The 15,802-nt window shown below is 43.8% G+C and overlaps 1 protein-coding gene across 2 annotated transcripts in view; it reads left to right on the top strand.

Annotated features, from left to right (window-relative positions):
• The first annotated feature begins 3,589 nt into the window (after nucleotides 1-3,589).
• The window catches only part of BTC (betacellulin), a 46,176-nt gene continuing 33,963 nt past the window's right edge, over nucleotides 3,590-15,802 (top strand). Inside the window, exon 1 of one of the 2 annotated variants that reach the window (XM_086704846.1) lies at nucleotides 3,590-3,963. In XM_086704846.1, coding sequence (XP_086560972.1) covers nucleotides 3,900-3,963 — 64 coding nt within the window. In that variant the 5' untranslated portion in view covers nucleotides 3,590-3,899. The remainder of the gene's footprint in view (nucleotides 3,964-15,802) is intronic. The other variant, XM_086704847.1, reaches the window with a different exon arrangement.

A 15,802-nucleotide genomic window follows, 5' to 3' on the forward strand; every position in this document is an offset into this window, starting at 1 on the left:
AGCAAGAGAGGGCTAGTGACAGAAGCCAGTTCCTACTTTCTACGGACCTACAAACAGATTTTGATAATAATATCACACCCCTAATGCCCTGAATAACTTCTAGTATGCAAGATTCTTGCCTTAGAGATATACATCATTGTGAATCATAAGGATTGCAAATCGTTACCATCACATTTTACAGATGAGGACACTGGGCTCAGAAAGGTGAGTGATTTGTGATCCAGGCCTCCAGCTCCAATTTGCACAGACCTAACATACTCAAAAACCAATTGTACATAATAGCCCACCTCTGTTGTCCTAGCCAGAGTGTCTGGGACCGCGTAGGAGTGGATGAAGCCACCGTGGAAGGTTTTACTAGGTTGGGATGTCTAGGGCCTTGCCATATTATAGCTTTAAAATGATACCACTTAGGCACTTGCTTACTTTGTCTACACTAGGGCCAGCACAAAAGCCCAGGTTAAAAAAAAAAAAAAATCAGCATTTATCTTTTTGGTGTATGTATCAATGGGTAAAGACAAAGATCATAATGATGGGCTGAAACTAATAGATATAATATCACAGAGAAGATTATATCTTAGATTTTATTAAGTTTGTATTAAGCTGCCATTTAAAAAATACGGCAAGTCAAACAGATTGAGGCATATACATTTAAAAAAACAGCATCCCTAGGAAAGGTGGGGGATGGATGAAATAGGTAATAGGGGTTAGAGCGTGCCCTTGTCATAATGAGCACTGAGTACTGAGTAGAAGTGTTGAATCACTGTATTGTGCACCTGCAACTGATATGACACCATATATTAATACCTATACTGGTATTAATGACCTAACTGGTATTAGGTATTAATTAATACCTAACTGGTACTAAAATTAAAAAAAGCTTAAAAAAAAGATCCTTGAAAGACTGAACAGGAAGGTACAATACAATAGATAAGAAAAAAATAAAAATAACAATCCTCTCCTTCCAGAAAAACTAGATTGTAAAACAAAATCACTTGAACGCAACTTTTGGGCAGTGATTTTTCACTGGTTTTCCTTAGAGACTAGTTCAGTGACTTCAAACGGAATATTTAAAAGCTCTCTACATAGATCATACTACGAATTTTCAACGAACTACAATGCAAAATGTTTATCATTACAACAGAATATTTTTTAAAACGTTTTTCACCGTTCATATTTCTTTTCAGTCGCCCACTCTTACTGGGTTAAATAAGGTTAGTAGCCATTAGGAAGTCATCCTATACTACTGAATGCCTTAAAACGATAATTGGGAGAATACAGGCTGACCTAGAAAGAATACATTCCCACATTTTCTTTTCTACCACCACCTGTGGCTTGTATGTTGTGCCCACAAATAATCACAAGCTTACATTGTCCTATCCAGAGGTGGGAGGAGTGTCCCAGCTGGAGGCTGATCTGTGTAGGAGAAGATTCTAGCATAAAGGCCCTCCAAAGGAATCCACTCAAGCCTCATACCAGATTTGGGAGGGCTGGTCTTACCAGCCTAAAGCTGGCACAGGAAAGACACCACTAAGCAGTCACGTGGCCGGGGACAGTGGGGATACAAATCCTACCTTGTGACTCTGGTGGGACTCTCCTTCCATCCTTAGTTTACAATCTTAAGCTCAGTTTACAATCTGAAACATTCAGACACACCTCAGCTACCCGAGTGAGGCCACAGAAAGGTCAGTTCTTACCTTCTACTCTTCCAAGGTTTATGGCTGAAAGCATAAGAGACTGTTAAAAACTGAGAACAAACTGAGGGTTGATGGGGGGTGGGAGGGAGGGGAGGGTGGGGGATGGGTATGGAGGAGGGCACCTGTTGGGATGAGCACTGGGTGTTGTATGGAAACCAATTTGACAATAAATTTCATATATTGAAAAAAGTAAAACAAAACAAAACAAAACAAAAAACAAAGTTTATGGCTGGATCACAGATTGACCTTCCTCCACTGAGTGAATGAATTGAGAGAGAGTGGGGGGGAAGGAAGGGAAGGAGGAGGAAGAGAGGTAAGAAGGAGGTGAAGAAAGGTAGGAAGGAAGGAAGGAAGGAAGGAAGGAAGGAAGGAAGGAAGGAAAAGGAAAGTGGCTTGACCTTGAAGAGATTGGACCTCCAGTGCCAGGAAATTTGGAAGGCATATTCTCCAGAGTGCTAATTTTATTTCCAGCATTACATAAAACCCTTAGGGAAGGCTATTAATTGATCTGTGTATTAAATTACACTCTTTCATACTCTAGAGGCCTGAAAAAGTTAATTTACCATTTGAATGGTATGAATGATGAATACTTACACCAAGGCCAGGCACTTTACAATACTCGACAGGCATTTAGCCTTTTTTATTGTTTTGGTGTGCTTTATTTTTTATTAGTATCTATGGAAAAGGAAAATAAAATAGTTATGTTCTGTTGGGGATAGCAGGACAGCTCCTCGACAGTGAAAGATGCTTCAACATAGGGCCCTGGAGGAAGGAGAGACGATCAGAAAAGAAAAGAGAGGGAGGGAGATGAGGCCAAATCCCTAGCCTCCTGTGCACCTACCCTTTTTATTCGAGATGGGGTAACTTTCTTTCTCACAACCTTGGATTTCTTTAACCCCCACGCCTGTCCTATCAATGCTTTATGAGCTGTCATGTGGGGGCTAGAATGGGATTCTGAAAATGAACAGCTGATTTTTATTCCTCTGGATATATCAGTTGCCCGGAGCACTGAAATCATGGGAATTGGTTTTGAAATGAAATGTCACTTGTGGAAGACACGTGCATTATAATTTGTTTAATTTAAACAATGCGGGGGGACGGCCATCGGAACTGCATTTCATAGGCTAATGAATGTTTATTGGACTTTGGATACTATAGAACTGGGACTTCTGTACTGAGGGGGCGTGATTACATAGCGATCTTGCAAGACGAATACAGATCAGCATGAAAACAGCTGTGCCCTTTAGTTATTTTGCAGGCAAATATATTTAATCACATAAGGTAACCCTGGATGTGGCGGTAAGGATGCCTTTCTGTTCCAGAAAATGATTGGTGCGGAACCATCGGATTCCACGTCTCCATAAAGAGAGGGTGTGATGAGGGAGCGAGTGCGGGAAGGTTTTTTAAAAAAAGCGTTTTTTAAATAGATCCAATACAGTGAATGAAAATACAGTGAATAAAGGAGTCACTGGGCACAGAAGAAAACAGAACGAAATTTCCAAAGTAGCTCTCGGTGAGCCAAACTTCCAGACACGCAACACACGATCCATGTGAGAGAAAGGCTTGCAGATTGCCAAAGGCCTGCGGTTAACCACAGCGAATGTTGGCTCTGGTCCCTCCGGAGACCCCAGCAATTGGTTGAAATAAGGGAGACTAGCATTCAGGGCGCGCGTGGGGCTCCAGGGCGTTCCAGAAGTCTAGAGCCCGCGTCCCTCAGTGCTGCCTGCCGGCCCAGCAAGTGGGCCACCCCTCCGGGAGCATTCTTCTCTGCTCCCCACCTACCTGGCTTACGCCCCAGGGGGGAGGGAAACCGAGAGCCAGGTGCGACCCAGCAGGGGGAGTGGGTGAGCTGGTCCCAGGGCAGCCCGCATGTGTCCTCGAGCGTGGGTGTGGGGTAATTTGGGTGGGAACAAAGTGGAGGCTACCGCGACCGAGTCCCGCGCCTCGCTGGCGGGGTGTGTGCAGAAAGAGCGAGGATAAATAGGAGGCTCCCTCCTCCCAGCCCCACTCCCGGAGCCGGCCGCCCGCCCGCCCCGGGTGTTTGCCCGCCCTGTGGCCGGGGTGCCAGCCTGGGGAGTAGTTTCGTTTCCTGCTGGCCCGAGAGTAGTTTCCAGGCCCGCCCTCGGGCGCCCGCGGCCCGGGAAGGGGCGCAGGAGGAGGCGGGGGACTCGATCAGGGGCTGCCCGGCCCCGCAGCGTGGGGTTGATGGACCGGGCCGCCCCGGCCGGCGGCGCCAGCTCCCTGCCACTGCTCCTGGCCCTCGCCCTGGGTAAGTGGCGCGCCGGGCACTGGAACCCCAGGAGGAAAGTCTGGGGTGGAGTGGCCTGGAGGGCGAACCCTGATCCGCGCGGGCCTTTGGACCCCAGGGCGCACTGGGGGCTGCAGCTCAGGGGCCTGTCGGAGCACCGGGACCATCCGGCTAGCGCTGGGTTAAGGCTTGGGCACTTGGCACCTAAGGCTGCACCTGTCGGGGTTTCCGGAGGGTGGAAGGATCCCGTGGGCCCGGCTGCTGGGGCTGCAGACGTGAGCTCAAGTGCCGTCGGGGCAGTGGGGGCGCCTTGACCTCCCTCGAGTGAGGCGCGTGGGAGGCCAGTCCAGCAAAGAAGGAGCAGGAAAGACCGGCCGGAGAAGGACCTTTGGAGGGAAGCAGAGGACCGAGCAAGGTGGTGAGCAGTTTGGCAGGTGTGTGCACGCCCTGGGCGTGTGCGAGAGTTAGAGACTTAGGGGGATGGCTCCAGGAGAGCCGGGCATAGATTCTGACACCCAGATCTTGTCAGGGAAGTTGGGAGGGGCTGGAGGAGAAAAGGAGACAACTTCTGAGACCTCAGTCTCCTGCTGCTGATAGGGAAATGGCATATTCTGCCGAGGACACTATCTAAGAAAGGCAGAGGTGTTTTGCTTGGAATATATTATTTCCTATTTTCAGAAGAAAGTGGGGAGGGAAAACTTTTCTTCGTTGAGAAAAATTACACTTGGGCTGTTAGGTTCAGGAGCACTGGGTGCTTTGCTGGTGAGGAAGGGTGGTGGGGATGGAGGCGTCTCTATAACTGAAGTGTCTACGTGATTATCACTCCTGCCTTCAAGCCTGGGAAGGACTGGAGGGGTCCATTTCTCACGTGGAGGGGAAAGAGGTGGAATCTATATGGACACTTTGATTTGGCTGTGGTCCTTGGAGTAAGAGAGGTGGCTAGGTGTCACGACCTTGGTTGGAAGTGCATCTGACTTAGGGCCGTGATTAGAGAGAAGGGACTGACTGATTTAAGAAACCCAGCAGAGGAAGAAGTCGGTAACCATGTGATCGGGGCATCATGTGGAGTCTGAAGAAGAGCAGTGGGGGTAGGGAGTTAGGCTCAGAAAATGGTGCTGATGCTTTGGACGGCATCACTCAGATGAAGCAGGTGTTTTCTTCCTCCACCTTGTCTGGACTGTCCAACAGAGTATTGACTGAGAATCTGTTACCATCAGCCAGATGTTAGAGTATATGGAGATAGGGGTGGGAAGAGGGCTCAAGAGATTCCTAAGACATGAGTCTTGCCTTCAAGATGTTATGCTGAATTTGGGAATGCCAGACCCACCGGTAGGAAACAGTAAGAGAAAAATTCATAAAACCAGGGAAGGGCTGGCTCACCAGTGACAGACGGAGTAGGGGAAAAAGCTGTGGTAAAGGACATGAGTGGGTGCTTCGATGCTTGGGTAACATTTGAAAATAGGGAAGAGAGGCCAATGATAGAAGGTGCGGTGTGGGTCGAGATGGGGGAGCTGTGGGCCCGAGGACCTGATTGTCTGACAGGCAAAATCCGGGGGTGAGCGAAGCAAGACCTAGGTGAGCGCACTGTGCCAGCAGAAAGGTTATGGTAGGAGGGGTTGATAGACATTCTTCCCCCTGTGCTATCACATCATGCTTTATTTTTTCCTCAAAACATGTCGCAAGGCAGAAATGGAAACAGCAGCAACAACAAAACTCTACTCCGGTGCTGTTGTACCCTCAGGATAACCTGGTTGTACATCTGCCCTGTTGAATGTTCGGTTTAGGGAACTGAATCTAGGCTCCAGATCCCCTAAGCTCCACTGCTTGCAAAATTCCGAAGGATATAAGTGGTTGGCATCAGCGTTCCCGTAAAGTGATTCTAGTTCTCTCGCACACGCTTAGCTTAACTTTTCGGTCTCGTCCCTAATTTAAATCACATGTTCATGTTATTTACTTTTTGAACAAAATGTGAGCAATGCACTGTGTGCTGCACGAACGTGTGTGTGACTGTGGAAAGTGCCTTGAGAACCCTGTGTGTGTGTGTGTGTGTGTGTGTGTGTGTGTGTGTGTGACCGTGGAAAATGCCTTAAGAACTGGCCTGGAGCAGACATGAGACCTGGTTCCAGCTGGGCCATCCTGTGACTCTGAGATGTCTATAAATGACAGCTTTCTGGACATTGTTTTTTTCATTTGTAAAATGAAGGGGTTGCTTTAGATGAGCCTATGGTCCTTAGCAACATGACATTGTACTCATCTTTAACATTTCCACTGGGAAGTTTAAGAGAATTCTTTGTACAACACTGTTTCACTTCCAGTCACTTTGTAAAGGGATCTTTGTTTCATGCAAACTTTGTAATAACAGAGAGAATCATGGATGCATATTTCTTTGAGAAAGACATTTCTTTGGGAAAGAGGCAACAACTGTGCTTAAAGTATTCTTTTTTTTTTAATCTCAAAGCAATCAAACTATTCCTTTTTAAATTCTGTTTTTGAATTCCTTCCTCTCATCCAATTTCCGTGTAAAACTAAAACTGAGGGGCGCCTGGGTGACTCAGTCGGTTAATCAGTCCCACTCTTGATTTCGGCTCAGGTCATGATCTCCTGGTTCTGTGGGATCGAGCCCCGAGTGTGGCTCTGGCTCCTCACTCTCAGCATGGAGCCTGCTTGGGACTCTCCCTACCCCTCTCTCTCTCATCCCCTCCCCTCTAAATAAATAAATAAATAAATAAATAAATAAATAAACTTAAAAAAATAACAAAAAACTGAAATCATAACCAGTGAAAAAGATAAAAAAAAAAAGTTACCTTTTAAAAATTGAGTTTTAAAATTAAAAATATGTTCCCCTCCTCATTAGAATCAAACACATTAGTGTTTGTAAGTTGGTTTCAGTTCTGCTTGAGAGTACGGGCCTTCATGCCATTTACCTACCTTCCAAGTTACAGAGCAGGTAGGTGACAGCAAGCAAAATTCCCATTAAACAGATGCAGTAACTGAAGCCCCGAGTGCTGTAAGATTTTGGGCTTTTCCTCTTAAGTCGTACTTCCGGTTTAGAAGAACGGGAGGAGTGTTTTTTTTTTTTTTTTTTCCTCTTCAGAATCCCAGGTTTTGCACATAAGCAGCTGTTGCTAATTGATTTTTGCTATTGCCCCATTCTCAGTTGTTGTGTGGAAATTCCCAGATAATTCTGGAAGATCCCACCACGGCAGGCCTGCTTTGTCATGCCCACAGGAGGTGCCCCTGCTGCTGCTTTGGCCTGCCAGTGTCTGTGCTGAAGTCAAAGGCCCTGAGGATAGAGAGTACCTACGTCTGTCCCAGAGTCTCTGCTGACACCAGTCGTCCCAGCACCCCCGTGTTCCTCAAGTCCTCAGAGAACGCAGCGTGAGAACCTCATCTTGTTTTTTCTCGCCCTTTTACTGTAGTCCGCTCGTGCCAGGACATAGACATGAGTGTCACGAAGAGGACAGTCAGGCGGATAGTCAGAGGCACGGGCACCAAGCTTGTACCTTGAATCAGCTCTCGGCACCACCAGCTTGGCTTGTAAATGTCTCCATTAGGACTTAGCGTCTTCCCAGGAGGGTCCAGACAAGCCAGAATCTAGGCTGCATGCAATTGGGTCTAAGCCATGGTCCTGATACGCTTCCAAAATTGTTATGACAGACTCCTGGATCCGCAAAGAATCCATAGACCAGTGTATCAGGGTCAGGAGGGCTCCAAAGTAATATGTAAGAGGAAAGCAATCTGATTAAAATGGGTATGCTTTGTAATGCTACTAACAGCTAGCTTTCCCCGGCATATTAGTATCTTAAAGAAGGAATCTTGGTAGCTCAAATGACTCTCTAATTGCTAAAACTTGAAGCAGTCAGAGGGTTTTTTAGATGGTTGCAGAGAGAGGGGGGATTTCCTCTTAATTCAGATCCATTAGGCAATAACCTACTTTGATTGTCAGCAAAGTCCACTCAAATAGCCACCAAGTACTTTTGCTCATTCTTTACATTTTTTGAGAATATGTAGCATGTTATTTGGCTGACCTGTAGAGTAGAGGCACTGAGTCCAAAATAGTGATGAAAAGTGTAACAAATGTTTGTGTTCAGGCTTTTTATTGAAATGTGCCTGAGTTGGTAGTATATTATTAATACAACATTTCCCCCTTTCCAAAGTCATGGATTTATTCATTCATGTAGCCTTATTTACTCTGGGGGGAGGGTGCATAAAGAGCGCCTGGCACATAGTAGGAGCTCAAAACATATTAGTTACTTGGGTGGGTGAATGCAAGTGTCTGTTGGTGACAATGCCCAGTCACTGAAAAAACGGCAGATTCGGGAACGAAAGCTGTTCCATTTCTTGTTGGCAAAACACGTGCACAATCCAGAGATGCAGAAAGACTTGTCTCTTCGTCTCTTTTTACTTGGGACTTGCTTCCAGCAGCGCTAGAGATGCTTTCACAAAAGGACTTGTGTTCTGCCAGTAGGAAGTTTACTTCTGTTTCTTATGTGCTGTACGGGCGGCTCAGAAATGCTATAGGTCTCTCACATGTTTGCTTCGAGGGCAGATCTCATCAGTCAAAATAGGAGTTTTTAAAACAAGTGTTTAGGGGCACCTGGGGGGGCTCAGTAGGTCAAGAGTCTGCCTTTGGCTCAGGTCATGATCTCATGGTTTGTGAGTTCGAGCCCCACGTCAGGCTCTGTGCTGACGGTATGGAGCCTGCACGGAGCCTGCTTTGGCTCCTCTGTCTGCCTCTCTCTCTCTCTCAAAAATAAATGAACATTAGGGGAGTCTGGGTGGCTCAGTTGGTTAAGCGTCCGACTTCGGCTCAGGTCATGATCTCATGGTTTGTGAGTTCAAGCCCCACATTGGGCTCTGTGCTGACGGCTCAGAGCCTGGAGCCCGCTTCAGATTCTGTGTCTCCCTCTCTCTCTCTCTCTGTCCCTCTTCTGCTCCTGCTCTGTCTCTCAAAAATAAATAAATGTTAAAAAAAATTAAAAAAAAACATTAAAATAATGTTTAGGGGTGGCTCGGGGGCTCAGTTGGTTAAGCATCAGACTATTTCTGCTCGAGTCATGACCCTAGGGTTGCGGGATTGAGCTCTGTGTCCGGCTCCGTGCTGAGCATGGAGGTTGCTTAAGATTCTCTCCTCTTTCTGCCTTTGTTGCTATCCCCTTCTCTCTCTTGCTCTCAAATAGATAGATAGATAGATAGATAGATAGATAAATAAAGCGTTTAAAGGGGGAAGCAGGAAGGGCATTGGATTTAGGGTGTTGTCCAATGGGTCACTTAAAAATGCCCTTTGAATCCTGTGAGGTGTGAGGTAATTTGCGCTCTCGTCTGATGATGACTTTTCCTAACACACATACATTGCATCGACTGGGCGTAACCGAGTTGCTATATTCATGGCTTCTGCTTGGTATCAAATGGAATAAAAACTATGGAAGTTGAGATAGATTTGCTGTGCAGGCCGACTGCAGTCTGAGTTGTTAGTGTGGAGGAATCCTTACGTGATCTAACATTGTATGTAAATATCTCACAGCCATCATTTGTCGGGAATGACAGGCCCACGTTCCCCTGTCTTGAGGTGAGTCACATAGTCCAGGCCTTTCCAGAGCAGGAGAGGACAGCCTGCCTCTGCCTCCTACTCCTGGAAGCCTAGTGGGAAGGCCAGGAAACTGTCATCAGAGCTGAATGAGGCCCCTTTAGGAGGATTCACCTTTGACTTTTTCATGACCACCTTCCCACTGAAATGCCATTCTGTGTTTCTGACACTTGACTGGTCCCGTCTCCTAGAGTGCCCGACCCAACACATTGCTGATGACACAAGCCGATACCTGCTTGACCTTTGGCGATGGAATCTCCACGTAACCCTTTACATTTTGGGGACGTTTACAATTGAAGAAGCATTTTCGTGTCCTCGTCTCATTTGATCTTTACACCAAAAACAACCAGAGGGCAGTTATGTGGTATGCACGCCCGGCACTAGTCTAGAACCTAATGACCCATTGTATCCGTATGACGCTACCCATCTAATACACAAGCTACACATCGTTCCCGTTCCCATTTATACAGGAGGATATGAAGCACAAAGGCATTACGTAACTGGTCTAAGATTCTGGCTCTGAGAGCATGACCTATGGAAGATCAAGTAATGGTGCCTGGATCGTAGTCGGTAAATACTTGTTGCTGAAGGAGGTAAACAGAGGGGAGATGGGACAATGATATCTCATTGCATTGCAGAGGAAGCATTGAACTTCATCCTAGCCGTTTTCTACCATCTTTGCTTTCCCTTGCCGCCTGCCCATGTATTCGTGGCATCCCCAGCTCTGGATACACCTCAGCTTCGTGGATTCCTGGCTCTTTATCCCAGCCAGGAAACCTGCCTGCTTATATTTTAGGCCCAGGCCATCCTAGCTGATGGTGAACAGTTGGTGGGAATAATGTTCCTAATTGAATCGCAGGCCTATGGCTAAGAATGGCTAAAAAGAACATATCCTGAGGCAGTATGGTGTTGTGGTCAAGAGTGTAGACTCTGGGATGGGCGATGTCTGGACATGACCCCCTGGTGCGGTGACTTACCAACTCCTTAACCTTGGGAAGATCTTTTAAACCCCCGGGCCTCAGTTTCTTCATCAATAAAGGCCAATAGTGACAGAACCAAGGCTATTGTATGGTTCAATTAGCTAGTGCATAAAGCACTTAAAATGTGCCCAGAACATAGTAAATTCTGGATGAACATGGGCTATTATAATAGATAATAGGAAATGATTAATTATAACCTGTGTATTTTTAAAATTGTGGGTATTTTGATTTGGGGTGCTTCTTTCATGTAATCCAGGTCTACCAGTTGATGGGGTAACTGTCTCTTATCTTTACTGAGAAAATTCCTTCTCCCACTAGTTATGAAATAGGAACTAGACAAAAATTCTCAAGAGTTCTATGTGACTGCTTTGTTAGAAAAGAACAAATGTAGGGGCGCCTGGGTGGCTCAGTCGGTTAAGCGGCCGACTTCGGCTCAGGTCACGATCTCGCGATCCGTGAGTTCGAGCCCCGCGTCGGGCTCTGTGCTGACAGCTCGGAGCCTGGAGCCTGTTTCAGATTCTGTATCTCTCTCTCTCTCTCTGCCCCTCCCCTGTTCATGCTCTGTCTCTCTCTGTCTCAAAAATAAATAAACGTTAAAAAAAAATTTAAAAAAAAAAGAAAGAAAGGAACAAATGTAAAAAAATAATCCTGCAAAAGCAAAATGCATGTCTGCTTTCTAAAAAGGTCTCTATAGATTCTTCTTCATCTGCCAAATTTGATCCTAGTTTTATGCCATGAAAAGCTTCACAGCGCTCGCCTGGCATTGACACTGAATCCCAACATCTTAAGGTTGAACTAGACCCAAAAGTCATCCTTCACCAGCAACGAAACATGAAATATTTAGGAGATCTTTTTAATATTTTAGGTACTCTCATCAAAATGGGGTTGTGTCACTTATTTGAATTATGCAACTAATTGCCTTAATTAAAAAGAAATAGAACTCCTCTTGGCAAAATGGATGATAGCACAGTGTCAAAATTTGTTTCTAGAAAATCAGAAAAATGGAAAAATAACTAGAAATTATTTTAGGGAGTGCTCTTGTGACAAAATAATTTTTTTCAGGTTATAAAGGGTAAACAGCCATGCATAAATATTGTTGTTCTACAATATTGTCTTGTAACATTGAGGAAGTTATTTAATCTCCTTGTGCTGCGTCATCTCATCTATAGAATGATAGTGATAATGATGTCTGCCATCTAGGGATACAGGATTGTTTTGAGGATAAAATGAGATAATTCAAGAAAAGATTTTAGCAGAACAATTGGCTACTAAATGTTCAGTATGTTACTAATATTCTCCCAACTTTGTGAAAATGTAGGTAAGTTATTTCATAGGTATTGACTGAAGAGGAGAAATGGAATCATTGTGTTTTGTAAGCCAATTGAAATATTAGTGTTTGTGCTTTGATCAGAGGAAATTGCTGTAATATTCACCACTGGAAGCAAAGGGGAAAAAAACAGGAATCTGCTCCATCAAAACCATGCTTTCAATAGTGCTTTAAACAGTTCCATTGGAATGTAAGTTCCATCATGGCAGAGATTTTTGTGTGATTTGTTCACATCTGTATTCCTAGAGCCTAGAACAATGACTGTACATAGTAAGTGCTCAATAAACATTTGTTCAGTAAATGAATCTGAGTGCCCATCAAGGAGTCCTCCTAGACCAGTAGCTTCTCATAGTGAATCACAAAGATCGTGATGTAAACTTTGTGTGTACACACACACACACACACACACACACACTAGCTTCTATATCCAAAAACAAAGAACCCTTTATGTCTTCCAATAACTCTTTATATTTCATCTTCACTGTCTCTGAATTTGAGAACAATGACTTATTTTAGGTAATTCTTCACTTGGATGGAAGCTCTGCCTGGTTTTACTGAGTAAGCTGACCTGATAGAATGAGATTTGCTCATGAAATTTTGGTATTGACTGTCACCACCAGCGAAACATGAACTTATCCAAACGCAAGGGTCTCTTGCCCATGGCATAGTGTTGGGGGGGGGGGCGGCTGTTGGAAAGTACTCTTTATTTCTAAACCATGTAATAATAAAGAAGACATAATCTAAAATTTTTTGCTAGCGTGTGTCTAATAGCATTATAAAATGTGTCTAATACTGTGTTTAGCATTAAGGAGAATGGTCTAAGTATCTCATTGTCTCTCCACAAAGAGTTTGCATTATAATGGGGAAAATGTTCATCAGAAATGAATACCTAATAATGTTCAAATTACATAGTAAAACCTAAATATGACCTCAGAGAAGGAGAATCTGTTAGGGGCTGGAGGGATTGGGGAAAAAAAATCATGAAGGAAATAGGGACCTGCGTTAGTTTTTCCATGATGATTGTGGAGGAAACAATGGGAGAAAAATTAGAAAGTGGACAAATTAATAATTACCTTTTCTTTGTGGATGCAGCAGAGAGTGAGCAGACCCAAATGTCTAGAACAAAGAGGTAATTTGGTATTGAGGGAAATGTTGACTGGATAAGGACCTGGTTTCCAGGATGAGAATATTAGTTAGGATCCTGAATTCTTGATGCAGTGCCATTTTTGCAGGATTTTCTAGGAATTAGAGCCAGAAGATTTTGTAATTTAGATAAATACATGCATTTAGTTATATGTTAAGACTTTAACTTTAAAATGTTACATGGTCTCCTACCTGGGGAACTTGTTTGAATACTATGGAAACTTCCAGATGCCGTTGGATGCCAGATGCCATGCAGTAGCATGCCCTGTAGCTTGGTGAACAGCTGACTTCGTCCCTGTTTAAGTCCAGATTAGAGGCTGACCTGAGTGGTTTGTTTCTCATTCCTAACCATGTACTGCTAGGCTTTCCATGGCTGAGGGTGGCTTATAATCATGAGGTAGCCCCAGGCCCATCTTAGAGTAGCGAATGCATTTGGTGAAAGAGGCTAATCCAAGAGGACCGATTCAAGAGCGTTAACTCCTGACCATAGAACGTTTAGAGAAAAACAGGAGTGAATGAGCTTAATGTGCCTAGCTCTTGACAGAGAAAGCACATTAATGGAAAATTCGGTGGAGTTAGAACGAAGTCTTGAGTTTATTTATTCTTCTCACTGGCTCCCCCACCCCCGTTTTCTATGACAGCTTCATTCTCTAACATTAAATATGTCATTTAGTGCCTAACTCATGTCAGAAGGCCTCCTTCCTGGGAGTGTAATAATAATGGATAATGGGTAGCTATTGTAGTATTTTCAATAGGGGATTAATACAGGGAATGCAGTGGTTTTAAGATTGCTTTTCATTTGCAGAATGGATCAGATGAGGAGAGGTTAATAAGAGGCAAAGCAGAAGCTACTGTTCTAGGCTAGGAAGTAGCCTAGAAAGTCTGGGCCATGCATCGGAGAGAAAAGAATAAATTCAATAAATACTTTTAAGTAAGAATTTATGAGACATAATGACAAGTCATGTGTAGGTAAGAAAGGGGAAAGAGGAATGAATTAAAGTTGTCTCCAAGACTGCTAACCTGAGAGAAAAAAAGAATTTATGATGCCATATGTGAAATAAAGCTGCTTTTTGTTTTTTTGGGGTTTTGTTTGTTTGTTTTTTGTTTTTTTTTGGTGGGGATGTGAAATGCTTTTGAGACATTCAAATGTCTTACTTATGAGCATTTGGAAATTTGGAAATTGACTTCAAGTTAGAGCAGTGGATCCCAAATCTGATTGTTCTCCCAAGAAATGTAAAAAGTACAAATTATCAGTCCTCTTCCTAGACCTATTAAAGTCTGGTAGAGATGTCCCTATGAAACTAAATTTTTAAAGACTTTCCAGGAGAAAAAAACCCCAAGTATTTCTTATGGAATAATTGCAAATAATATATGTAGATTTTCCCCCAAGTAGGGAGTAGAGATTAATTCCTTGCTCCTTTTGAGTGTAGGCTAGTTTTAGTGACTTGTTCCCAAAGAATAGAGTATAAACAGGAGAAAGAAAATGGTATCTTCACAGTGTAAAAATCTGGCAAATGCTACTTTAACTAAGTGGCCAGGATTAACGTAACAGGGTTAATGACGTCCTATAGCTATCATGTATCTTTCGTATAATGTGATGAGGGAACACTTCTCTTTAGTGTTGTTCCTAAAATCCATAATCCCAGTCCAATCATTACAAAAATACCAGTCAAACCCAACATTGAAGGGAATTCTACAAAATACCTGACCAGTACACATCAACTTTGTCAATGAAGTCATAAAACTAGCAAAACAAAGCACAGAAAGAACGAGAACCTGTCACAGACCACAGGAGACTAGGAAGCTTGACAGGGAGAAAGCACATTAGTGGAAACTTGGTGGCATTAGAACGAAGTCTTGAGTTTAGTTCACAGTAATATACCAATGTTGGTTCTTCATTTTGATAAATATACCACCTCGAATGATGACATTAGAAGAAAGAAAAGTGGGTGAGGGGAGTACAGGGGTACAGGAATGCTCTGTATTGGCAACTAGTCTATAAACCCAACATTATTATGAAATAAAAAGTTTAGTACAAAAAAAAAAAAAAAGAGGCTTTATAGGAAATTCTAATGGCTACCTAGTTTGGACAGTCACCTGGTCAGAAAATACGGCTAAAAGCATAAAGTAATTATTTAGCTGATTATAATTTCAGGATCTACCACAGTGCCTAGCACATGATAAATTCTCAGCCAATATTTATTTAAATACTGAGTCCATGGGTATTTTGTGATATTGTCTGGCATTGTGAAAAAGAATACCAAGGCAAAATCATAGCGATAGAAAGTAGAATGGTGGTTGCCAGGGGCTGGAAGAGGCGAGAATGGGGAGTCATTATTTACTAGGTAAAGCATTTCAGTTTTGCAAGATGAAAAAAGTTCTAGAGAGGGATGGCGGTTATGGTTGTACAATGGTATGAATATGTGTAGTAGCACTGGGCTGAACACTTAAAGATGGCTAAGATAAAGAATTTTATGTTATGTGTGTTTTACCACAATAAAAACATTTGGGGAAAAAAAAGACTGAGAGTAGAGTGCTGGGGGCACCAATTTTTGTGGTGTGGGAGACAGGAAAAGGGTTGGCAGAGTTGAGTGAAAAAGGAAGGACAAGTCAGGAAGCCAAGAATGGGGGTGGCTTTTAGATGGAAGATTTGGGAAGGTCAACCATATCAAATACTGTGGAGGTGGAGGAGGCTGAGGATCAAGAAGATGCCACCGGTGGGTGAGCTATGAGGAAATCACTGGTGCTCTTAAAAAGTCCGAGACAAGACACTGGTGGTAACTGAAGACCCCCGCCCCCACACACACACACATGACTGAGAGG

The sequence above is a fragment of the Puma concolor genome, chromosome B1 (assembly GCF_028749965.1).
Source record: "Puma concolor isolate L17-30 chromosome B1, mPumCon1.1.hap2, whole genome shotgun sequence".
NCBI lineage: Eukaryota > Metazoa > Chordata > Mammalia > Carnivora > Felidae > Puma > Puma concolor.